Source organism: Nycticebus coucang, chromosome 2, assembly GCF_027406575.1.
Source record: "Nycticebus coucang isolate mNycCou1 chromosome 2, mNycCou1.pri, whole genome shotgun sequence".
NCBI classification, from domain to species: domain Eukaryota; kingdom Metazoa; phylum Chordata; class Mammalia; order Primates; family Lorisidae; genus Nycticebus; species Nycticebus coucang.
The window spans coordinates 168014863-168040909 of record NC_069781.1 but is presented as its reverse complement, the minus strand read 5'-3'; the positions used below and the strand labels follow the sequence as shown (position 1 = coordinate 168040909).

Here is a 26047-nt window from a genome sequence, read left to right as displayed (position 1 = left end):
AGCTTGGATTGCTAGTTTGGGATATTTGGAACTCACATTTAACAAAAAGTCTAAAAGCAAACGAATAATTTTTTTTTTTTTGTAGAGGCAGAGTCTCACTTTATCGCGCTCAGTAGAGTGCCATGGTGTCACACAGCTCACAGCAACCTCCAACTCCTGGATCTAGGCAATTCTTTTGCCTCAGCTTCCCAAGTAACTGGGACCGCAGGTGCCCGCCACAACACCTGGCTATTTTTTCTTTTTTTTTTGCAGTTTGGCAGAGGCCGGGTTGTTTTTTTTTGTTTTTTTTGAGACAGAGCCTCAAGCTGTTGCCCGGGGTAGAGTGCCGTGGCATCACAGTTCACAGTAACCTCCAACTCCTGGGCTCAAGCGAGTCTCCTGTCTCGCATCCCAAGTAGCTGGGACTACAGGCACCCGCCACAATGCCCAGCTATTTTTTGGTTGCAGCTATCATTGTTGTTTGGCGGGCCCGGGCAGGATTCAAACCCACCAGCTCAGGTGTATATGGCTGGCACCTTAGCCAGGCGCTGAGCCCCGAGGCTGGGTTTGAACCCGCCACCTTCAGTATATGGGGCTGACACCCTACTCACTGAGCCACAGGTGCCGCCCCAAACAAAGAATTCTTGACTGACACTTTTAACAAGGTGAGAATTCTATTTGGTGTTTTCTTTAATACAAGATACGCTCCACAGCAGTGTTACTGATGTTTCCAAACCCCTCTGGCAGAAGCAGTCCTGCCCAAATCCACAGCCACACAGTTTGTGCAAAACTCTGAGATGTCTAGATTGATAGCCCCCAATTTTTCAGATATCTTTACCCCAGTACTCATGGACAGGAAGAATACAGAGCAGAGATGTTGAATGTGTCTGGATCACTGTTTGTGTGTTGACGTATTTGGAGGGAAAGTTTTATAAATGCAACCCATTTTGCAAAATTAAAGTGATAAAAGGGTTGATTCTGTGAGCCAAGCTGCCCAGGAATTCTAGGGCACACTGACTAACAGTAGCTCAGACCTCGCAAATGAGGGGCATGGGGTGTTGTTTATCTTTCAACATCTTTCACCTAGCTCAGTGCCTGGGGCGTGAATGATGCGTGATTCAGACCAGTGTGAGGAAAACAGTCAAGAGGCAGGAAAAACCTTTTCTGAAGCTTTCCTTTAGCTTCCTCTCAGCAGTAAGACACAAGCCTCCCCATCCCTAAAGGCGTTCACATGAAACTTGAAGAGCTGGCTTGGCACCCGTGGCTCAGTGGTTACAGTGCCAGCCACATACACTGAAGTTGGTGGGTTCGAACCTGGCCCAGGCCAGCTAACCAACAATGACATCTGCATCTGGGTGTTGCGGCAGGCACCTGCAGTCCCAGCTACTTGGGAGGCTGAGGCAGAAGAATCGCTTAAGCCCAAGAGTTTGAGGTTGCTGTGAGCTGTGACATCACAGCACTCCACAGAGGGCAACATAGTGAGACTCTATCTGAAAACAAACAAACAAAAAAACCCCTGAAGAGCTGCGGAGCTGCTTACAGGATGCAGATGAGGAAGCGTTGGTAACGAGGTCCCTTCTATACCTCAAATCTGAGATCTAGCACCAAAACTTGATCTGCTGCCTCAGATAAAATCTCTTTACAACAAATGAACATCATTTCAAGAGACATTTCAGTATAACCAGAGTGTTCCAAGCCTAAGAAAGGAAGCTGTCATGGAGGCAATGCGTGACCAAATTCTAGCAGCACGCACCTGAACACAGGAAGTGTGATGTAACACCATGTGTTCTGCCCAACAGTGGCAGTTGGAGTGAGGCTGGAGTACCAGGAGGGAGAAAGAGAAGAACCTTTTCTCCTCTGATGCTGACAATCCATTCCCTCTAAGGGTACTCGGGTGTATCCACAGGGACCACTGAGGACAACAGATACCCAAGTCCCCAGACAGACACAGAATGGCTCTGAGCTAATGTACAAAGTCCATCATTCACAGCTCATTGAAAAGCAAGGGGACTTCGGGGACTTCTTCTTGTGCAACAAAGCAGCCAGGTTCGTGGATATCGAGCACTAGCAGTTGACTAATGAGGCTGTTTGTGTCTTTCTTCAGAAGGGAGGATGGGGGGACTCCTGAGGATTCTTCTGCTCCTGCTTTTGATTTTTAGATAATGAAGACAACCAAAGCTTCTTACAGCTCTGGTCCTGGCCTGCTCCCTGGGGAGAAGGGGGTCCTCAAGGACACTGTTTTCAGTTGACACATAATGCCCAGTACATACCTGCTCCTGGGACACAGGCCTGCTTCAGAAAAGACCATGGGGACTGTACTGATAGCAAATTAAAGCTGGAAGGAACCTTGAAGGCAATGCAGCTCAAGCCCACATTTTTACAGATGAGGCAATCAGGGATCTGAGAAGAGTACTTGCCAGACGCGGCAGCTCACACCTATAATCCCAGCAGTGTGGGAGGCTGAGGTAGACTGCTTGAATTCAGGAGTTCAAGACCACCCAGAGCAAGAGTGAGACCCCGTCTCTACTAAAAATAGAAAAAAATAGCCAGCGCTTGTGGCAGGCACCTATAGTTGCAGCTACTTGGGAGACTGAAGCAAGAGGTTCGCTTGAGCCCAAAAGTTTGAGGTTGTTGTGAACTACAACACTATAGCACTCTACCCAGGGCACAGAGTGAGACTTTGTCTCAAAAAAGAAAAAAAGAACAACACTAGTGGAACAGACAGGAGGATTTTTGCTAGAAGAATAGCACTAATTGGAAACCTGGCCTGCCGTGGTGGCTCACACCTGTAATCCTAGCACACTGTGAGGCCAAGGCAGGGGGATTGCTTGAGCTCAGGAGTTCGAGACCAGCCTAAGCAAGAGTAAGATCCCCATTTCAACTAAAAATTAAAAAACAAGCCAGGCATTGTGGTGGAGGCCTATAGTCCCAGCTAATAGGGAGGCTGAGGCAGGCAGATTGCTTAAACCTAAGAGTTTGAGGTTGCTGTGAGCTATGACAACACCATGGCACTCTACTGAGGGTGACAAAGTGAGACTCTGTCTAAAAAAAAACTACTAGGAAACCTAACAAGTGTGACTAAGTGAAAATTAGTATTCATGGAAGGATTATTTGTTCTTTACAATTGAGATGGAGAGTTTGAAAATAATTAGTGCTGGGTGGCGCCTGTGGCTCAGTGAGTAGGGCGCCGGCCCCATATGCCGAGGGTGGCGGGTTCAAGCCCAGCCCTGGCCAAACTGCAACAAAAAAAAAAAAAAGAAAGAAAGAAAATAATTAGTGCTTGTGACATAAAAAACTAATGAGACACTTTGGGAGGCTGAGGCAGGTGGGCTGCCTGAGCTCTGAAGTTCCAGATCAACCTGAGTCAGAGTGAGACCCTGTCTCTAAAAATAGCTAGGCGTTTTGGCAGACTGGCATCGGCTACTTGGGAGGCTGAGGCAAAAGAATTACTTGAGCCCAGAGGTTGAGGTTGCTGCGAGGTATGATACCACAGCACTCTGCCGAGGGCGAAAGTGAGACTCAGGGTGGTGCCTGTGGCTCAAAGGAGTAGGGCGCCAGACCCATATACCAGCGGTGGTAGGTTCAAACCCAGCCCTGGCCAAAAACTGTAAAAAAAAAAAAAGAAAAAAGAAAAAAAAGAAAGTGAGACTCAGTCTCAAAAAAAAATCCAGGCTTTTTGAAAAAATCTATCTTGGCTTGGTGCCTGTGGCTCAAGTGGCTAAGGCGCCAGCCACATACAGCTGAGCTGCCAGGTTCAAATCCAGCCCGGGCCCGCCGAACAACAATGACCAACCAAAAAATAGCTGAGGTGCCTGTGGCAGGTGCCTGTAGTCCCAGCTACTTGGGAGGTAGAGGCAGGAGAATCATTTAAGCCCTGGAGTTGGAGGTTGCTATGAGCTGTGATGCCCTGGCACTCTACCCAGGGTGTAGAAAAAAAAAGAAAAGAAAAAAAGCTATCTTTTTTCAAAAAACTTCTTCAAAAATAAGTTTTGGCTGAATTTCCCCAGTTTGCAAAGGCCACTGATGAGCAGGACCATATATGCAAATCTTTTTTTTTTTTTTAAGACAGAGCCTCAACCTGTCACCCTGGGTAGAGTGCTGTGGCATCACAGCTCACAGCAACCTCCAACTCCTGGGCTCAAAGTGAGTCTCCTGCCTCCACCTCCCAAGTAGTTGGGACTACAGGCGCCCGCCACAATGCCTGGCTATTTTTTGGTTGCAGCCGTCATTGTTGTTTGGTGGGTCCGGGCTGGATGTGAACCCACCAGCTCAGGTGTATGTGGCTGGTGCCTTAGCCGCTTGAGCCACAGGCGCCATGCCTATATGCAAATCATTTTAAGAATATGCAGCTGTTACAGACCTATTAATTATAGAGTGCAACTAAAGGTTTTCTCACTTTGAGAATCACAACTTCACACTCAAATTAGCATTGCTCCCTCACCTAGTTATCACCAGGGCACCTAAAGAACTGCAGATGGAATTGATTAAGTTATCTGTCGATAACATTATAAAGTCACCATTTGATGCTAAGAAAGATCTAATTGAAATATGGAAAAATGGCTGGGCACGGCGGCTCACAACTGTAAATCCTAGCACTCAGCTGAGGCAGGTGGATCTGAGCTCAGTAGTTTGAGAACAGTCTGAGGAAGGGCTAGAAATCACCTCTACTAAAAAAAAAAAAGAAAGAAAGAAAGAAAAACTAGCCAGGTGTTGTGGCTGAGGCAAGAGGATCCCTTGAGCCCAAGAGTTTGAGGTTACTGTAAGCTATGATGCCACAGCACTCTACTGAGGATAACAGAATGAGATTCTGCCTCCAAAAAAAAAAAAAAGCAATTGAAATACAGAAAAATGAAGTAGAATACCCACACCCTTGACAAGATGCCTGAAAAATGCTTTCTTGCTTTTCAATCGCTTATTGCTGTGAATTTACATCTACCTTACTCAAATCAAGACACTCCCAAGGTCACAAATGACTGAGGATACCCATCTAGAGGATCAACTGACACGTGGACCTCCGTACTGCAATCAAATATTCAAATACTTCTCAATAAAAACTAGACTCAACAAATCATTAAAAGGTTTAACTTTAAAATTAATGAATAGTTAAAAAAATTAAGTTTTCATTTTTGAAATTATGAAGTACATAGTAATTACATTTTTAAAAATAATGTACATTTTCTCAGTACCTGTATATGAAATTAAAGTTTCTCGACTGTGGCCTTATTTGATAACAGAGAAGTTAACGTGGACTTCCAACATGAAGTTTCCCCACCTGTGGCCTCCAGTAAGCGTAGTGCAGCGGTTCTCAACCTGTGGGCCTCTACCCCTGTGGACTGTATTAAAGGTTCGTGGCATTAGGAAGGTTGAGAAGCACTGTGTAGTGGATCTGAGAGCTGCATGGGGGCGGGACTCCACAGGCTTTCTGATTTGTTCCCACCCTCCTCCGAGTCTCAGTTTCTTCCTCAGGGCCTTACCAGATCACAGAGGGGTCAAAACTGAGTGATCAACTCTAAAAAATGCGTTTTTTGGTCAAGCCTTCTTTGAATCACTTTTGTTAGCAGGTTCGCCCAGGGCCTCTTCACACCACAGGGAGTTGCCCCAGGCACTCCCACATAGGTCCACAGTGACCCAGAGACGCATTTTGGCTGGGAGGAATAAAATGCTTTTTCTCTTTGGAGCTGAGGAACTCAGTCTCTTATTCATCTACAAAAAAGACACTTTGGTTTCCTCTTTTGCAAACATCCGGAAAAACCAATTGAGATTAATTTTGGGAAGAAGAGGCAGCAGAGAAGACCCGTTAGCATTCATCTCCAAATCAAAATTAGGATCCCAAACAACAGCTTCCTAAGAAAAGAACCAACAACGCAGAATAAAGCAAGACTGTCAAGCAAGAGCGGGAAGTACAGGGCTCAGGAGGACTGACCTGTTCTGTCCAAGGGGAAGTTTAAGAGTTGTGGGTCCCAAGGAGACCATGCTTATTCCCGGTGGGGAGTCAGGTTACTCTTTCAAGAGGTCCTGAGTCTTCTCTGAGCCTCACAACTAAGCACCCATCTTGCCAACTGAAAAGAACCCAAATTCTGTAAAACAAAGAGATTTACCCTGAGCTGAATTTGCACAACCGGAGAGCCACACCCAAGCTTGAGCAAATACTCTCCTTTTGATGTGTCTGGGTTACAGTTTGGTCTTATACATTTCAGGAGACTGAAATTATATGTAAAGTCATAAATCAATACATGGAAGGCATACATTTCTTTGTCCTGAAAAGGCAGGGCAACTCACAGCAGAGCATTCCAGATTATAGGTGGGTTTATAGAGCCTTTGATTTGGCTTGGTGCCTGTAGCTCAAATGGCTAAGGCCCCAGCCACATACACCAGAGCTGGCGGGTTCAAATCCATCTGGGGCCTGCCATACAACAATGACAACTACAACCAAAAAATAGCCAGGCGTTGTGGCGGGCACCTGTAGTCCCAGATACTTGGGAGGCTGAGGCAAGAGAATCACTTAAGCCCAGGAGTTGGACATTGCTGTGAGCTGTGACACTAGAGCACCCTACCGAGGGTGACAGCTTGAGGCTGTCTCAAAAAAAAAAAAAAGAAAAGAAAAGAAAAATCCTTTGATTTGTGATTGGTTAAAGAAATGAAGCTTTGGGCGGCGCCTGTGGCTCAAGGAGTAGGGCGCCAGTCCCATATGCCAGAGGTGGCAGGTTCAAACCCAGCCCCGGCCAAAAACCACAAAAAAAAAAAAAAAAAAGAAAGAAAGAAAGAAATGAAGCTTTGGGCATGGGTGGTGGCTCATGCCTGTAATCCTAGTACTCTGGGAGGCCAAGGTGAGTGGATTGCTTGAGCTTAGGAGTTCAAGACCAGCCTGAGCAAAAAGCGAGATCCTGTCTCTACTAAAAATAGAAAAGCTGAGGCAAAAGGATTGCTTGAGCCTGAGTTGGAGGCTGCTGTGAGCTATGATGCCAAGGCACTCTACCCAGGGCAACAGCTTGAGTTGCTGTCTCAAAAAAAAAAAAGAAAACAAAAGAAATGAAGCTTTGTCTAGAGGTTTGTAATGTTTTAAATTAATTAAGGAAGTCTGGTTTGGAGACAAAATCTTACTCTGTCACCTTGGGTAAAGTGTTGTGGTGTCATAGCTCACAGCAACCTCAAACTCTTGGGCTTAAACGATTCTCTTGCCTAAATTTCCCTAGTAGCTGGGACTACAAGCATACACCATATGCCTGGCTAGTTTTTCTATTTTTAGTAGAGACATAGGTCTCACTTTTGTTCAGGCTGGTCTCAAACTTGTGAGCTCAGGTGCCTCAGCCTCCCAGAGTTCTAGATTACAGGTGTGAGCCACTGAACCCGGCCTTCATTTTGATTTTTAAAAATATTGCATCAAAATATTATTTATGTTGATTTGCTGAGTTTTCTGATGCCTCCTTTAATTTTGGACCTGTTTATTTCCCAAATCCTTTCATTTATAATTCTTGTAGTGGTTATCAGAAGAATTATAATTAAAGTTTGATTTCAACACTGGCTGGGTGCAGTGAATCAGGCCTGTAATCCTAGCACTCTGAGAGACCAGAAGATTGCTTGAACTCAGGAGTTAGAGATCAGCCTGAGCAAAGGTAAGACCCCCACCTCTACTGAAAACAGAAAACTGGCTGGGTACTGTGGTGGGCTCCAATAGTCCCAGCTACCTGGGAGACTAGCAAGAGGATCACTCAAGCCCAAGAGTTTGAGGTTGCTGTGAGATCGGCAGACGCCACTGCACTATAGCCTGGTCAACAGAGTCAGGTTCTGACTAAAAAAAAAAAAAGAAACAGAAGTCTATTTCTTTTTCTTTTTTTTTTTTTTTTTGTAGAGACAGAGTCTCACTTTCTGGCCCTCGGTAGAGTGCCGTGGCCTCACACAACTCACAGCAACCTCCGACTCCTGGGCTTAAGCAATTCTCTTGCCTCAGCCTCCCGAGTAGCTGGGACTACAGGCGCCCGCCACAACGCCCGGCTATTTTTTGGTTGCAGTTTGGCCGGGGCCGGGTTTGAACCCGCCACCCTCGGTATATGGGGCCGGCGCCCTACTCACTGAGCCACAGGCGCCGCCCAGAAGTCTATTTCTTTTTCATTCTCCTTTCCACAGAATGGTGTTTCCCTTCTGTTCTCTAGGAAGACTTTACTACAACTTTTACTTTACAGAGATTTAAAACTTTTGCTCTGTTCTGCTCAGTACCTGAGTAAGACTTCATGTAAAACCACTAACTTTAATGTGCCTTGGTTAGTCTCTGAATATTTCCCCATGACTGCTATCCCCCATGAACCCTGCCCTAGTGTTATGGGGAGAGATAAGGACCACTGACTCAAATTAGAATCTCAAAAAGGAGTCTTTTATTAACTGTGGGGCTGTCTCACCCAAGTCTAAAGCAGACTAAGTGAGAGAGCATTGAGGGGTCTGAAGTTGGGGTTTTTCTAGTCTGAAAGGTGGCAAAGGGCTAAACAGGTGGGCTGAAACTTAGCAATTAGAAGCAAAAAGAAAGTTGGCAAAAGAAGCAAAAAGCGAGCAAGGGGTCACGATGACCTCTTTTACAGAAGTAAACCTTGCAATTTATCGGTTTAGCCAATAGGTAACATAAAAGGCAGTTAGATAACAATAAAGTAACATAATGCAGATCTAGCAACTAATGAATAAATAAAACAATTTGTCACAGCACTTAGCTCATTAACCCTCGTGATGACAGTTCATGGCCCATTCGTTCTCATCTCGTCCTGTTCTGGCCCAATCCGGACCAATTTAAGAGTAATGGTACTTGGCATCATTTCATTTACCTCTTTTTCCCCCTTCCTCCTACCCAGGGGGTGGTGTGAGGCTGTTGTGAGGCCACCGGCACCCATCTTCTGGGGGTGATGAGGCAGCTGGCACCCATGAGGCTGCTGGCACCCATCTCACTAGCTCCATGGGAAGCAAAACCAGTTAATTCCCCATTACCTGGTCTTGAGGAGCAGGGTAACACAGGGACGTGCACTCAGAATAGTATGTTCTATAGGACCCCCAAATGCAGATTGTGAACCTTGCAAAGGAAGACACATTCATTTTCACAGAGCAAGCTCCCCTAGACTCTCAACCTTCCAAGTCCAGAGTCACTGTGACTCAGCAGAATCTGGGCCTAAAGGACTTCGGTAGTCTGCATCCAGGCCTTTTTCCACCCCATTTTGTGCAAAGGCCAGAAGGGAATGAGCTACAGAGCCTAGTTTTCCCTAAGTCATCTCAAAACAGGATGCAGGGGACCTCTCCTCTCCAGGCCTCCTCCCCACCACGTCTGCCCCCTCCCCGTCACCCCCCCCCCCCGACTTAACTTCCACCGAGCGTCAGTGGGTGGAGTCTCATGCAGACTCCCGTTCTCCCAGTAACCGCCAACTTGGTGTGGGCCGCACCCTTGCCGGCTGCCCAACTTTAGTGGGCTGGGCAAGGTAGGGTATAAAGGAGCGGGCGCTATGCGAGCAGCACGTAGGACTCTCTGTTTAAAGTACGCAGCGCTCAACCCGGCACTCGCCCAGGCCGCGGTCGCCCGGACAACCACCAGCCCAACCAGTCAGCGCCCCCGCCTGCGTCCGAGCCATGTCTGGTGAGTGCAACCCAGAGAAGGACCCTGGAAGCTTCAGAGCAAGCCCTGGATTCCCCCCTGGAGGCTGCAGGGGGTTTGGCCCTGAGTTATTTACCTTGGCTTAAAATGTTAAAGGTGAGGCTCAGCGCCTGTGGCTCAAACGGCTAAAACGCCAGCCACATACACCAGAGCCGGTGGGTTCGAATCCAGCCCAGGCCTGCCAAACAATGACAATTGCAACCAAAAAATAGCCAGGTGTTGTGGCGGGTGCCTGTGGTCCCAGCTTCTTGGGAGGCAAGAGAATTGCTTAAGCCCAGGAGTTGGAGGTTGCTGTGAGCTGTGATGCCACAGAACTCTACCCAGGGTGACAGCTTGAGACTCTGTCTCAAAAAAAAAGAAAAGAAAAGAGAAAGAAAAAAAGAAGACCTTGTAACTGATAACAACAATAGGTGGTTTGTAACACCTAGTCCTGGCAAAAATTTTTCCTTGAAACAGCATTTCACACCTTGAGGCACCTGAGTTCTCTCTGGCAATTAAAGTCACCTTCTCCTGCAACAATTCCAGCTTCATCACTTACAGACTATGCAAATTTGGGCAACTTGCTCACCTTTTCTGCGACTTAGTTTCCTTATCCACAACATGGGGATATTAATTTTATTTACTTCATAGGATTGTATCTTAGTCCATAAATATATAATCAGGTTAGGTCTCATTTTTGCCAGTGAAAACAATGGTGTAGTATACATTCTTGCTCCTCTATCCTAATGCTTTTAGTCTTAGAACAGATTCTCCCAAATTGGAGAACAAGATCAAAGACTTATGTGTTTTTAAAATTTTAACAGATTAGCTGGGCAAGGTGGCTCATGCCTATAATCCCAGCACTCTAAGAAGCTGAGGTGGCTGGATTGCTTGAGCTCAGGAGTTTGAGACCCAGGCTGAGCAAGAGTAAGACCCTGTCTCTACTCAAATTAGAAAAACTAGGCTCCTGGGGCGGCGCTTTGGCTCAGTGAGCAGGGCGCCGGCCCCATACACCGAGGGTGGCAGGTTCAGACCCAGCCCCGGCCAAACTGCAACAACAACAAAAAAAAAATAGCCGGACGTTGTGGCGGGCGCCTGTAGTCCCAGCTACTCGGGAGGCTGAGGCAGAAGAATCGCCTAAGCCCAGGAGTTGGAGGTTGCTGTGAGCTGTGATGCCACAGCACTCTGCCTAGGGCGACAGCTTGAGGCTCTGTCTCAAAAAAAAAAAAAAAAAGGAGGCCGAGGCAAGGGGATTGCTTGAGCCCAAGAGTTTGAGGTTGCTATGAACTATGATGCCACAACACTCTACACAGGGCAACAGAGTAAAATTCTGTCAATCAATCAAACAATAGACAAAAAAGTAAGTAAATAAATAAAAAATAAAATAAAATTTTTTTTTTTTTTTTTTGGCCGGGGCTGGGCTTGAACCTGCCACCTCCGGCATATGGGACCGGCGCCCTACCCGTTGAGCCACAGGCGCCGCCCATAAAATAAAATTTTAAGAGATTTAGTCAGATTACTTTCCCCAAAGGTTGAGGCAATTCATATTTCCCCAAGTAATGTGCCTGTTTTCTACAAACTTTGTAGTGTTTAATGTTATTTATCTTAATTTTTTCGCCAGTTTCATGGATAAATATATCTCATTTTGATTTGCTTTTCTTGACAGGCCAGCCAGAGCATCTTTCCATTTATTTGTTACCATTTGCACACTCTTGTTCAGACCCTTGACCCACTTTTCTATTACACTGTCTTTTTCTAATTATTTATGGGCATTCTCTATTATTGTAACTCTTTATGATCGGAGGTGCAGATTTTTTTGGTATTGAGTTGTATTTTGACTTTGTTTATGGTGCCTTTTGCCAAACAAAAAAAAATTTTTTTTTTTTTTTTTATCTTTTTGTGGCTTTCTTGGTCAATCATTTTCCTTCCTGGTTTCTGAATCTCTAGGTTTTATTTTTAGAAAGTATTCTCTACCCTGAGGTAATGCAAATTCTACCTTTGCTCCTTGACTATTTTAACAGTTTCTTTTTTTTTTTTTTTTTTGTAGAGACAGAGTCTCACTTTATGGCTCTCCTTAGAGTGCCGTGACCTCACACAGCTCACAGCAACCTCCAACTCCTGGGCTTAAGCGATTCTCTTGCCTCAGCCTCTCGAGTAGCTGGGACTATAGGCGCCCGCCACAACGCCCGGCTATATTTTAACAGTTTCATTAGGGCGGCACCTGTGGCTCAGTGAGTAGGGTGCCGGCCCCATATGCCAAGGGTGGCAGGTTCAAACCCAGCCCCGGCCAAACTGCAACAAAAAAATAGCTGGGAGTTGTGGCGGGCACCTGTAGTCCCAGCTACTTGGGAGGCTGAGGCAGGAGAATTGCCTAAGCCCAAGAGTTAGAGGTTGCTGTGAGCCGTGTGATGCCACAGCACTCTACCCGAGGGCAGTACAGTGAGACTCTGTCTCTACAAAAAAAAAAAACAAAACAGTTTCATTAAAAGAAATTAGATTTTTTGGGCGGCGCCTGTGGCTCAAGGGGTAGGGCGCCCGTCCCATATGCTGGAGGTGGTGGGTTCAAACCCAGCCCCGGCCAAAAAAAAAAAAAAAAAAAAAAAAAGAAAGAAATTAGATTTTTAATCTACCTGGAAATTATTGCTATTATGTGGTATGTTAGTGGGATAATTCCTTTTGGGCTTGGCACCCGTAGCACAGTGGTTACGGTGCCAGCCACATACACCAAGGCTAGTGGGTTCGAAACTGGCCTGGGTCTGCTAAACAACAATGACAACTGCAACAAAAAATAGCCAGGCATTGTGGTGGGAGCCTGTAGTCCCAGCTACTTGGGAGGCTGAGGGAAGAGAATCACTTAAGCCCAAGAGTTGGAGGTTACTGTGAGCTGTGACGCCACAGCACTCTACCAAGGGCAACATAGTGAGACTCTGTCTTAAAAAAAAAAAACTTTTTGGTGAAAACAGTATACACAGTGAAAAGAGCTGAGGGGGTTTTTACAAATTGAAAATTTGGGTACTCAGCACTAAGATCAAGAAACAGAATGTTGCCAGCACCCCAAAAATTCCTTTCACGTCATTCCATGATTATCCCTTATCTGAAACACTTAGAACCAAAAGTGTTTTTTTGTGTGTGTGTGTTTTTTGGCCGGGGCTGGATTTGAACCCGCCACCTCCGGCATACAGGACCGGCGCCCTACTCCTTGAGCCACAGGCACCACCCCAGAACCAAAAGTGTTTTAGGTTTTATTTATTTATTTATTTTGAGCCGGAATCAAGCTGTCACCCTGGGTAGAGTGCTGTTGTGTCACAGCTCACTGCAACCTCAAACTCTTGGGCTTAAACGATCCTCTTGCCTCAGTCTCCCAAGTAGCTGGGACTATAGGCACCCGCCACAATGCCCGGTTATTTTTTTGTCGTAGTCCTTGTTGTTTGGCAGGCCCCAGGCCAGGTGCACACCCCCAGCCTCAGTGTATGTGGCTGGCACTCTAGCCACTGAGTTATAGGCGCCGAGCCAGAATATGTGTATGCTTCTTATCAATTGAGTATCCCAGATCCAAAAATCTGAAGTCTGAAATGCAATGAACATTTCCTTTGAGTGTCATGTCAGCACTCAAAAAATTTCAAATTTTGGGGCGGCGCCTGTGGCTCAGTCGGTAAGGCACCGACCCCATATACCAAGGGTGGCGGGTTCAAACCCAGCCCCGGCCAAACTGCAACCAAAAAATAGCCAGGCGTTGTGGCAGGCGCCTGTAGTCCCAGCTGCTCGGGAGGTTGAGGCAAGAGAATCACTTAAACCCAGGAGTTGGAGGTTGCTGTGAGCTGTGTGAGGTCACGGCACTCTACAGAGGGCCATAAAGTGAGACTCTGTCTCTACAAAAAAAAAAGTTCAAATTTTGGAGCATTTCAGATTTGGGATGTTCAGATATGAGATGCTCAACCTGTAATAGTTTCCTGGGAGAATCATCGTATTTTTGTGTAGTTGGCCAATTAAGTATGCCAACACCATTTATTAAATCAGCCACTGACTTAAATGCTTCCTTTAGTCATTGGTACTTCTACAGAGCAAATGCATTTCTTGTGGCAGGAGATGGATTGCAGTAACAAATTTCCTTTCCAGACCCCAGCTCCCCTGTCCTTGAAGCTTTGCTGGTTGGTAATGGATTTCCGCCACATTGCTTGTATATGTCTCAATAGTCAGAAAAGCACTGATCGTACTGGCTCACTCAGAGAGGACGTCCTTCAACTATGCTATGAAGGAGGCTGCTGCAGAAGCTTTGAAGAGGAAAGGATGGGAGGTGGCCGAGTCAGACCTCTATGCCATGAACTTCAATCCCATCATTTCCAGAAAGGACATCACAGGTGGGATCCCCACTTCCCCACTTTATTTAGCTCTTTGTGGATCTCCTTGATGTGGGTTCTCTGGCCCAGCCTTGGCCCCTCTGACCTCAGCTTCTTTTTTTTTTCTCTGCAGGTAAACTGAAGAACCCTGAGAACTTTCAGTATCCTGCTGAGTCTGTTCTAGCTTATAAAGAAGGGCGTCTGAGCCCAGATGTTGTGGCCGAACAAAAGAAGCTGGAAGCTGCAGATCTTGTGATATTTCAGGTATGGTAGACATCACAAAGAATGTCAGGGACACTCGAGTTCTTATTGTCCTAGACCTGTCACCTGATTAGCTATGGGATTTTAGAACAGTCACCCACTTTACTGCATTTTTCATAAATAAGGGTGATTACTTCACAGCTTTACAGATAATTGTGAATCTGGCTGTGTTACTCTTTTACATATATGAATGTAGCTGTAGAGATAATATTAATATATAAGCCTTGAGCTTGTTTTCCCCCATGTGCCTAATCTTCTCTTCAATTAGAGAATCCTGGTAGACTGACTCAAAATTTATACTTTCTTTTTTTGTTTTTCAAGTCAGAGTCTCACTTTGTCACCCTTGGTAGTGTGCCATGGTGTAAGAGTTCCCAGCAAACTCAAACTCCTGGGTTTGAGCAGTCATCTTGCCTCAGCCTCCTGAGTAGCTGGGACTACAGGTGCCTGCCACAATACCTGCTAGTTTTTCTATTTTAAGTAGAGACAGGGTCTCACTCTTGCTTAGGTTGGTCTCGAATTCCTGAGCTTAGGCAATCCACCCACCTTGGCCTCCCAGAGTGCTAGGATTATAGATGTAAGCCTCCATGCCTGGCCCACTTCTCTTTTCTTCATAAGAATCTTAAATGGTTCGTGGAGTAATGCATGAGACATTGATTTTTCTGCTCAAAGGGACTTTTGTTATTTGTTTTTTGGTATGGTTTTGTTTTTTGAGACAGAGTCTTACTCTGTCACCTGTCACCCTATGATACTGTGGCATCATAGCTCATAACAACCTCATCCTAGGCTCAAGTGATCCTCTTGCCTCAGCCTCCCAAGTAGATAGGTCTACAGGCACCTGCCATAACACCTAGCTAGTTTTTCTATTTTTAGTGGAGATGGGATCTTGCTCTTGCTTGGTCTGATCTCGAACTCCTACACTCAAGCAATCCCGCTGCCTTGGCCTCCCAGAGTGCTGGGATTTTTTTTTTTTTTTTTGAGATAGGAATCTATGTTGCCTGGGCTAAAGTACAGAGGTATCATCATAGCTCACTGTAGCCTCAAACTCCTGGGCTCATCTGAGCCTCCTACCTTAGCCTCCTGAGTAGCTGGGTCTACAGGTGTGCACCATCATGCTTGGCTAAGTTTTATAGTTTTTGTAGAGATGGGGTCTTTTTTTTTTTTTTTTTTTTTGAGACAAAGTCTCACTATGTCACCCTCAGTAGAATGCCATGGTGTCACAGCTCACAGCAACCTCAAACACTTGGGCTTAAGTGATTCTCTTGCCTCAGCCTCCCAAGTAGCTGGGACTACAGGCACCCACCACAACACCCATCTATTTTTTTGTTTGCAGTTGTCATTGTTGATTAGCAAGCCCAAGCCAGGTTCAAACCCTCCTGCCTCGGTATATGTGGCCAGCGCCCTAACCTGAGCTACACGCGCTGAGCCTAGAGATGAGGCCTTGCTGTGTTGCTCAGGCCAGTCTCGAATTCCTAGCCCCAAGGGATTCTCTCACCTTGGCCTCCCAGTGTGCTAGGATTGTAGGCATGAGCCACCACACCAAGCCTCGAAGGGGCTCTGAAACCCTACTGAATGTGTTCCAGTGGCAAACCATGGCCATTCTTCTCTGAGAAATCTGCCTTGCCATTTAGCAGACAATACTGGAATTGTGTGGGCATCTTGTTAGTCATCTCTCTTGTAAATGCCAGACTACACTCAATGACTTTGCTTTTACCAATTGCAACAGCCTTTGATATTGAACATGGAGTATATATGACAACTGGAAACTCCACAAAGACAGTGGTACAAGCTGTGGTTTTTGCAGTTATACAGTCAGCTACAAAGCATCCAATCCTTAAAGTCCTTTATCTCACTGTCAGTCCTGCTGCTGTGACTTCAGGCCACATACCATTAGTCAGTGACGCAGGGGATGGTTTTTCTTTCTTCTTCATCTTCTTCTTTTTTTTGTTTCTTGAGACAGAGCCTCAAGCTGTCACCCTGGGTAGAGTGCTGTGGCATCACAGCTCACAGCAATCTCCAACTCCTGAGCTCAAGCGAGTCTCCTGCCTCCGCCTCCCCAGTAGCTGGGACTACAGGCGCCCACCACAACGCCCAGCTATTTTTTGGTTGCAGCTGTCATTGTTGTTTGGCGGGCCCAGGCTGGATTTGAACCCGCCCTAGCTGCTTGAGCCACAGGCGCTGAGCCTCCTTTATTTTGTTGTTTGTAGAGACAGAGTCTTACTTTATGGCCCTCTGTAGAGTGCTATGGCCTCACGCAGCTCACAGCAACCTCCAACTCCTGGGCTTAAGCGATTCTCTTGCCTCAGCCTCCTGAGCAGCTGGGACTACAGGCGCCTGCCACAACGCCGGGCTATTTTTTTGTTGCAGTTTGACTGGGGCCGGGTTTGAACCCGCCATCCTCGGTATATGGGGCCGGCGCCTTACCGACTGAGCCACAGGTGCTGCCTTTTTTTTTTTTTTTTTAATAAAAAAAGTTAAGGTCTTGCTCTGTTGCCAGGGCTAGAGTATAGTGGTATCATTATAGCTCACTGCAACCTCAAACTCCTGGGTTCAAGCTATTTTCCTGTCTCAGCTTCCTAAGTGGCTGGGACTATAGGTGTGCATCACCAGACCTCCTCCCCCTCAGCCTCCCAAAGTGACTCTGTAACCAGCCCACTTAGTGCCCCAGCCCACTTAGCTTAGCCCCTTTTTTGTAGGTCAACAATCTTTCAAATATTATAGAAAGCTATTAGGTCTTACAAATTCTTTCTTCTAGTTTTTTTCCTGTGGACATGTTCCACTTGTCATATCTTTAAATCATGAATCAAGGATAAGAAGAAATACAGGTACAGTCCTTACTCTGTATCAGGACAAGAGGTCAGACAAGACTTTCTCATGGGAATTCCCTGATAACCCTTAGTCATAGCCATCATATTTGCATTTCTGAGTGGTTTTGTTTACTGTATGAGATAGGATTTTACATCTGTGACCACAAGGGACACTTGTGTTTTTTGATACCACATCTATTAAAGCAAACTCTTGGGAAAATACTGATTTTGGCATTAAACCCTGAAGCAAACCTTGTCTGCAATCCTTGTTAGTTAACTCTGCTGCCAAATTAAACAGATCTTATTTGCATGTGCCTTTATTCAGACCCACTCAATATATATATTTTTAGGCAGAAACTGGAATGTCAAGTTGGCTGACCAAGGGTAATAATCTTTTCTTTTCTTTTTTTTTTTTTTTTGTAGAGACAGTCTCACTTTATGGCCCTCGGTAGAGTGCCGTGGCCTCACACAGCTCACAGCAACCTCCAACTCCTGGGCTTAAGCGATTCTCTTGCCTCAGCCTCCCGAGTAGCTGGGACTACAGGCGCCCGCCACAACGCCCGCCTATTTTTTGGTTGCAGTTTGGCCGGGGCCGGGTTTGAACCCGCCACCCTCGGTATATGGGGCTGGCGCCTTACCGACTGAGCCACAGGCGCCGCCCTATCTTCTCTTTTCTTAAATGTGCTAACTCCTCCAGAAGAAATGACAAAGGACTGGATAAAGGTCCCTCCCCCCCCCCCCCCCCAGCCCCAAGGCAACAGCTGAGCACCTAGAGCTGCCTTCTGGGCTGGAAGTGAACCTGATCTGACTTCTGTGATGTCTTCTGTTGCACAGTTCCCTCTGCAGTGGTTTGGAGTCCCTGCCATTCTGAAAGGCTGGTTTGAGCGAGTGCTGATAGGAGAGTTTGCGTACACGTATGCTGCCATGTATGACAAGGGACCTTTCCGGGTAGGTGAATGGCTTTGAGTCCTAACAGTTGGCTTCTGGGTAGAGTCTTTTGTGGGGCAGAGTTTTGAGCACAATTAGATACTAAGCTCAGGGTCCAGGGCCTTTGGGAGAGATGCATGACAAAGTTTTTACAGATGAAATGACATGATGTTTGGGATTGTTTTAAAATAGTACTGAAAAAAAAATTAAAATATTACTAAAAAAAAAAAAAGGTCAGAGCATGGCATTAGATCATACTAGAATGGCAAAATATTGAGAGGTGAAGCTGAGTGACAGATGTATAGTTATACTATTTTCTCTTTTTTATGTATGTCTGAAATTTTCCATAATAAAATAAAGTCTGCCTTTATGGGGCGGTGCCTGTGGCTCAAAGGAGTAGGGTGCCAGCCCCATATACTGGAGATGGCAGGTTCAAACCCAGCCCTGGCCAAAAACTGCAAACAATAAAATAAAATAAAATAAAAAATAAAGTCTGCCTTTGTTTTTGGGAAACCCAAATACTGCACAAGAAACACTTTGAGACTCTCTAAAGGTCTTGTCCTACTCCATGCTTAGACCCAGGGGGAGACAGATAAAAACAATAAATTACTCCACCTGGGCAGCTGGCAGCCAACACTGATTTTGTTTTGTTTTGTTTTGTTTTTGTAGAGACAGAGTTTCACTTTATTGCCCTCGGTAGAGTGCCGTGGCATCATACGGCTCACATCAACCTCCAAGTCCTGGGCTTAGGCGATTCTCCTGCCTCAGCCTCCCAAGTAGCTGGGACTACAGGCGCCCGCCACAACGCCTGGCTATTTTTTTGTTGCAGTTTGGCCGGAGCCGGGTTTAAACCCGCCACCCTCGGCATATGGGGCCGGCGCCCTACTCACTGAGCCACAGGCGCCGCCCCCAACACTGATTTTGGATATGCTGACAGCCTTGCCCTGACTGGCCACATGCAGAAGTATAGAATCCTCGGCTGCACAAGGCTACCTGTCTGTGCACCTTCTAGCCTAGTAATTCTGCAGAATCATATTGTGTGGCTCAGAGAAGCCAAGGTATGAAGTAATATAAACAGCAAATAGAATGGGCTCATGTATTCTTTTCCCCAGGGTTGTTTCGTTACCTTCTTGTTGTCAAGGGGATATTGATTTTTCTCTTTTCTTTCACAGAATAAGAAGGCCGTGCTTTCTATCACCACTGGTGGCAGCGGCTCCATGTACTCTCTTCAGGGTGTCCATGGAGACATGAATATCATTCTCTGGCCAATTCAGGTACCTCCTTTTCCCTGAAGCTTTGGGGGAATTCATTAATGGAGCTTTCTGTGGGGTCCCAAACCTCAAGATAATGTTAAAAACAGATCTGAGCCATGAAGATGAAAGCACAATAACTCAGAACCACAGGCTTCCTTTAGGAACTCGCCTGTCTTACCAGGCATCTGTGCTTACAAAATTACACCCATGTGTGCCTGTGTTCAAATACATTTCTCTCTAACCAAGCATTAATGTGGGTGACCCTCCATGTGTACAGCCACAGGTCTTGGTTCTCTCCCGATGACTGAAATCTCCTCTCTGCAATTTTCCTGTCCTTCTCCAAGTTGCTCCTATAGTCTCACAGACTATTAGAGCCTAAGGCAATTTAAAAATTATTTAGTCCAGCCGGTTTACAGATGAATAAAACTGCAGCCTGAGATGTGGTTTTTGGTGGTTACTGGACTCTCAAGAGAATCTCTTTTAAGGAATTGGGTGGAGAGAAGATCAAATGAAGTAGCTGCCTATAAGAATCATGTATCAAAAAAAAAAAAAAAGAATCACGTATCAAGTTCACATAGTTGTCTGCAGAAATACCTATACCCATGCCTTGGCAAGAGTCAGGTGCCAAGAAGCTGAAATTCTCCCTAACATAATAGAATATTATGTATTCTTGGCAGAGGATTCTGATTGCCACAGTTTCAAGATTTAATTCATTTAAAGAAGAGCACAGCTAAATAGGCTAAAATAGGTCACAGCTACATAGAGAGGGCAGAAGGTGAGCGAATATAGGTATGAACTGTTTCTGCAGGGCACCTTCAGCTTCCTATTGGAGTGTCTTACAGGGAAGCCCAGAGCACATTCTGTTCTTTACAGTACAAACTGCATAGGATTGGATCTGTGACTTACCTCTGTGCTTTGTGTATCCCCAGAGTGGCATCCTGCATTTCTGTGGCTTCCAAGTCTTAGAACCCCAGCTGACATACAGCATTGGGCACACTCCAGAGGATGCCCGAATTCAGGTCCTGGAAGGATGGAAGAAACGTCTGGAGAATATTTGGGATGAGACACCACTGTATTTTGCTCCAAGTAGCCTCTTTGACCTAAACTTCCAGGCAGGGTTCTTAATGAAAAAAGACGTACAGGATGAACAGAAAAACAAGAAATTTGGCCTTTCTGTGGGCCATCACTTGGGCAAGTCTATCCCAACTGACAACCAGATCAAAGCTAGAAAATAAAATTCACAAGATTTGATTTCCTTCTAACATGTAGTCAAATCTGAATCTCTTTTCAGGTTTCCCTGTCTTGCTTTAGTTTTTAAGATTTGGGGTTTTCAGCTCAGCGCCTGTAGCTCAAGTGGCTAAGGTGCCAGCCACATACACCAGAGCTCGCGGGTTCAAATCCAGCCCGGGCCTGACGAACAACAATGACAACTACAACCAAAAAATAGCCGGCCATTGTGGCAGGTGCCTGTAGTCCCAGCTACTTGGGAGGCTGAGGCAAGAGAATCCCTTAAGCCCAGGAGTTGGAGGTTGCTGTGAGCTGTGATGTCACAGTACTCTACCCGGGGTGACAGCTTGAGGCTCTGTCTCAAAAAAAAAAACAAAACAAAAAACGATTTGGGTTTTTCTTTTCCCACAAGGAATGAAAAGGAGAGGGAACAAACATTGGTATTCATATGTTTGGGGGTATTTTTATTATTAAATATAATCTATTCTTATGATTGCTGTCATGGCATATAACCAAAATCTGGCTTCAGCTCAAGAGGTCACTTAGGGAAAGGTATAGAAAGATGCTAGGGTGGTGCCTGTGGCTCAAGGAGTAGGGCGCCGGTCCCATATGCCGGAGGTGGTGGGTTCAAACCCAGCCCCGGCCAAAAACCACAAAAAAAAAAAAAAGAAAGAAAGATGCTAGAATATATTCTTTTTTTTTGAGACAGAGTCTCACTCTTTTGCCCCAGGCTAAAGTGCTCTGGCATTAGAGCTCACAGCAACCTCAAACTCCTGGGCTCAAGAGGTCCTCTTGCCCCAGGCTCCTGAGTAACTGGGACTACAGCCAGTCACCTAGCTAGTTTTTCTATTTTTAGTACAGACGGGGTTTCATTCACTCAGACCTGTTTCAAACTCCTGAGCTCAAGCAATCTATCTGCCTCAACCTCCCAGAGTGCTAGAATTATGTTGTGAGCCACCACACCCGTCCTATAATTTTTTTTTTTTGCAGTTTTTGGCTGGGGCTCGGTTTGAACCCGCCACCTCCGGCATGTGTGGCTGGCACCCTACTCCTTTGAGCCACAGGCGCCACCCTAGAATATATTCTTTTAAGTGTATTTACACAATTTAATTCATATTAGGGCTAAATTTCTAGGTCAAAATATGGCTAGACAGGATTCAACTCTCCAATGATGTTTCTTTTAATTAACTCTCTATAGTTTATGGCAAGAGGGAATTGCTTAGAAAAAGAAATGACTGTATCTATATGACCTAAGGGACTGGTTTAGTAGTTAGTAATCTAATACTTGTTTATAGTATATACTGGTTTCCATTACTATACAGTGACTAATATGCTTAATACAAGTGTTAACTCTTCCTTCACTTTGTTTGTATATAGTACACAGATACCTTGAAATAAATAATACATGTCTTCTTTACCTCAGTCTTCTACTTTAATGTTTGCAGAAATAAATCAATACATCCACACACTACATCTGTTATCCTAGGTGAATCCAAAAAAGGAAGTAATGCCTTTAATACTTAAACAGACTTCCACAAAAAAATATTTCTGGAGGCTGAGGCAGGTGGATTGTTGCTTGAGCTCACCAGTTTGAGACCAGCCTAAGCAAGAGCAAGACCCTGTCTCTAAAAAATAGTCAGGTGTTGTAATGGCTACTTGAAGTCCCAGCTACTCGGGAGGCTAAAACAGGAGGATTGCTTGAGCCCAAGAATTTGAGGTTGCTGTAAGCTATGCCGCCATGGCACTCTACTGAGGGCAACAAAGTGAACCTCTATCTAAAAAACAAAACAATAGCTGGGTGTACCTGTAGTCCCAGCTACTTAGGAGGCTAAGGCAAGAAGATTGTTTGAGCCCAAGAATTTGAAATTGCTGTGAGCTATGATGCCATAGCACTCTACTGAGGGTGACAAAAGAAAACTCTGTCTCTAAAAAAATCAAAGCCAAAAAACTTTGATATTTACAAATCGCTGGACTGACATTAGAAGATGTGTTTTGGTCCCATGACATTTGGGATAAAATTGTAAGTCTAGAGTTTTATTGACTTTGGTGAACAATTTTGGCATAATATTCTAATTTCTACTTAAAATTTTTTTTTTTTAATTTAATTTTTATTAAAGCATAACTGTGTACATTTATGGGGTACAATGGGATGGTCTGATATACAATGCGGGATGCTTAAATCAAACTAACATAATCATAACCTCCCTTACTCATTTTTTGTGGTAAGACATTTATAATTTACTCTTAGTTATTTCAAAGTGTGCCCTTTCAAAGCTAAATTTTAAACAGTAGTCCAGGCGGTTGTTCCAGAGACTCTATAGCAGTTGCAGAAGCCTATTCTGTTGTGCTGCCAAACTCTGGCCTTGACTTTTTCATTGTGGTCAGTGGCTGCTCTAACACCAAACATCGCACCTCCCATCTAACCTGGTCACTGGGAACATTGACTCTCTGACTTTACACACATTGTTTCATAGCTCTATTGATCTAAAAGGGCTGGAATATATAACTTCTAGGGTCCCTTTACATAACTCAAATTCTATGTCTGTATCTGTTGAGTCCTATCTTTGGTCACATACTGAGCACCTATTCTCAATTTTTTTTTTTTTTTTTTTTTTTGAGACAGAGTCTCACTTTATCACCCTCAGTAGAGGGCTATGGCATCACAGCTCACAGCAACCTCCAACTCCTGGGTTTAGACGATTCTCAGCCTCCCAAGTAGCTGGGACTACAGGCGCCTGCCACTATGCCTGGCTATTTTTTTGTTGTTGTTGCAGTTTGGCCGGGGCTGGGTTTGAACCCTCCACCCTCAGTATATGGGGCTGGCGCCCTACTCATTGAACTATAAGCACCGCCCTCTACTTAAATTCTTGAAGTGTTCCCACTGTGGGCTTAATTTACATAGATAACGATAAAAGACTGCCCTCTTGTGGTGCATTGAAAGAAAATAAGGGAAATGATGCAAAACAAAACCAAAGTTGCCTAAAAAATGAGAACCAGCCTCTTACCTGCCAAGGGAATGATGGCATCAGGCCGGGCTGGAGAACCACAATTACCAGATGCCAATAACACTGGATATTTTCACTCGACAATATCCATAATAGCAGATGGCTGGGTGTTTCAGTTTGAAAATATTTTCTGTTGGCTTCAACTTCACTGCAATTTTGTATATATACCTAAAAGTTCCAAATTAAATAAATACTATTCATTTCTACAAAATTTTCACCCTCATTGGTATCAGTCAACAAATGATAAGAGGCATTCAGGCAAAAGTGGAATCTAGAGGAAGATGGGATCAGAGATACATTATGGCCAGAAGCCAAGGTGCTGATGTGGCTTGAGAGCTCACCCACCAGGGGTGCTTCAGACCTAATGGCAATGGGACAACATGTTGGGTTCTTCTCAGGGAATTTAAAGGACATTTAAAAGAGCCAGAATCCCTAGTCAGTAAATGGTGCTGGGAAAACTGGATAACCACATGTAAAAGACTGAAACTGGACCTGTACCTTTTGCCACTCACTAAAATTGATTCAAGATGGATAAAAGATCTAAATTTAAGACATGAAACAATAAAAATCCTTGAAGAAAGTGAGGAAAAAACACTTGAAGGTATTGGCCTGGGAAAACACTTTATGAAGAAGACTTCAGTGGCAATTGTAACAGCAGCAAAAATAAACAAATGAGACTTACTTAAACAGAATAGCTTCTGTACAGCTAAGGAGACAACAACTAAAGCAAATAGACAGTCAGCAGAATGGGAAAGGATATGCATATTAAGAATTAGACAAAAGACTGATAATTAAGAGCTACAGAGAACTCAAATAAAGCAACATAGAAAGAGCTCATAATCCCCCCACCGTTTTTTTTGAGATAGTCTCAAGCTGTCACCCTCAGTAGAGTGCTATGGCATCACAGCTCACAGCAACATCAAACTCTTGGGTTCAAGTGATCCTCTTGCCTCAGCCTCCCAAGTAGCTGGGCCTATAGCCTGGCTATGTTTTTTTCTTGTTGCAATTGTCATCATTGTTTTAGCTGGCCCGGGCCAGGTTTGAACCCACCAGCCTTGGTGTATGTGGCCGGTGCCCTACCCACTGAGCTATGGGCACCGCCTCAACAATCCCTTTTATTAATGGGCAAGAGAGATGAATAGAACCTTCTCTAAAGAAGACATTGTCTATCTTCTTCTTCTTCTGTTTTTTTGCAGTTTTGACCAGGGCTGGGCTTGAACCCACCACCCTTAGTATATGGGGCCGGCACCCTACTCCTTGAGCCACAGGTGCCACCCCATTGTCTGTCTTCTAATAAACATATGAAAATATGTGGCTAATAAACATAGGAAAAAAGGCTCATTGTTGCTAATTATCAGAGAAATGCAAATCAAAACCACCCTGAGATATCACCTAACCCCAGTGAGGATGGCCCACATCACATCTCAAAGCTGCAGATGCTGGCATGGATGTGGAGAGAAGGGAACACTTTCACACTGCTGGTAGGACTGTAAACTAATACCACCTTTTTGGAAGGAAGTATGGAGAAACCTCAGAACTCAAACTAGACCTCCCATTTGATCCTGCAATCCCATTACTGGGCAACTACCCAGAAGGAAAAAAAATATCCTTTTACCTACCATAAGGACATTTGCACTAGACTGTTTATCACAGCTCAATTTACAATTGCCAAAATGTGGAAACAACCTAAATGCCCACCATCTAGAAATGGATTAACAAGCTGTGGTATATGTATACCATGGAATATTATTCAGCTACTAAAAAAGATGGAGACTATACATCTTTTGTACTAACTTGGATGGAGGTGGAACACATTCTTCTTAGTAAAGCATCACAAGAATGGAGAAGCAAGAATCCAGTGTACTCAGTTTTGATATGAGGACTATTATTGACCTAGTACATGGGGGAGAGGGGAATAGGGGAGCAGAGAGAAGGAAGGAGGGACGGGTGTGGGGAGGGTCACGATGTTTGGCACAACTCTTGGTGGAGGAACACATTTATAAGAGGGACTTTGCCTGACAAATGCAATTAGTGTAACCCGGATCTTTGTACCCTCAATGAATCACCAACAATAAAATAAATAGGGCGGCGCCTGTGGCTCAGTCGGTAAGGCGCCGGCCCCATATACCGAGGCTGGCGGGTTCAAACCCGGCCTCGGCTGAACTGCAATCAAAAAAATAGCCGGGCGTTGTGGCGGGCGCCTGTAGTCCCAGCTACTCAGGAGGCTGAGGCAAGAGAATCGCTTAAGCCCAGGAGTTGGAGGTTGCTGTGAGCCGTGTGACGCCACGGCACTCCACCGAGGGCCATAAAGTGAGACTCTGTCTCTAAAAAAAAAAAAACAAAAAACAATAAAATAAATAAATAAAAGGAAAGAATAGTGTAGAAATAAAAACTAAATGCTATAAATAAATGCCATGGAGACAGTATTTATTCTATTTGTCCAATCAATGGGCCAGTATTTATTCTGATTTTTCCAATCTATGGGCAATCTTAGGCACTGGGGACACAGCAGTGAATAAAACAAAGTACCTTCCCTGATAGAGTTTGCATTCCCATGCACAGTAGTTAAATGCCAACTAGGTCAGATGATGACAAATGCCAGGAAGAAAAAGCAGGGTTAGAGATGGGATAGAGGGAGTTTTGTTTTATACAG

At 44.9% G+C, this 26047-nt stretch overlaps 2 protein-coding genes and 1 long non-coding RNA gene across 3 annotated transcripts in view; 2 read left to right on the top strand and 1 right to left on the bottom strand.

The window, feature by feature from the left end:
• NOB1 (NIN1 (RPN12) binding protein 1 homolog) overlaps nucleotides 1-26047 on the top strand; it is a 270061-nt gene that overhangs the window by 21027 nt on the left and 222987 nt on the right. The window lies entirely within an intron of this gene.
• On the bottom strand, nucleotides 668-9453 carry LOC128596097 (uncharacterized). Its single transcript, XR_008383071.1, has 4 exons — nucleotides 9315-9453; nucleotides 5903-6056; nucleotides 5166-5823; nucleotides 668-1469 (listed from the first exon to the last, which is right to left on the bottom strand). It is a non-coding gene; the product is annotated as an uncharacterized LOC128596097 (long non-coding RNA).
• NQO1 (NAD(P)H quinone dehydrogenase 1) lies at nucleotides 9431-21806 on the top strand. Its single transcript, XM_053605333.1, has 6 exons — nucleotides 9431-9583; nucleotides 13774-13938; nucleotides 14051-14181; nucleotides 17817-17930; nucleotides 19082-19183; nucleotides 20092-21806. Exons 1-6 carry the CDS (start codon nucleotides 9577-9579, stop codon nucleotides 20395-20397), a joined length of 825 nt encoding a protein of 274 aa, XP_053461308.1. The 5' UTR covers nucleotides 9431-9576; the 3' UTR covers nucleotides 20398-21806.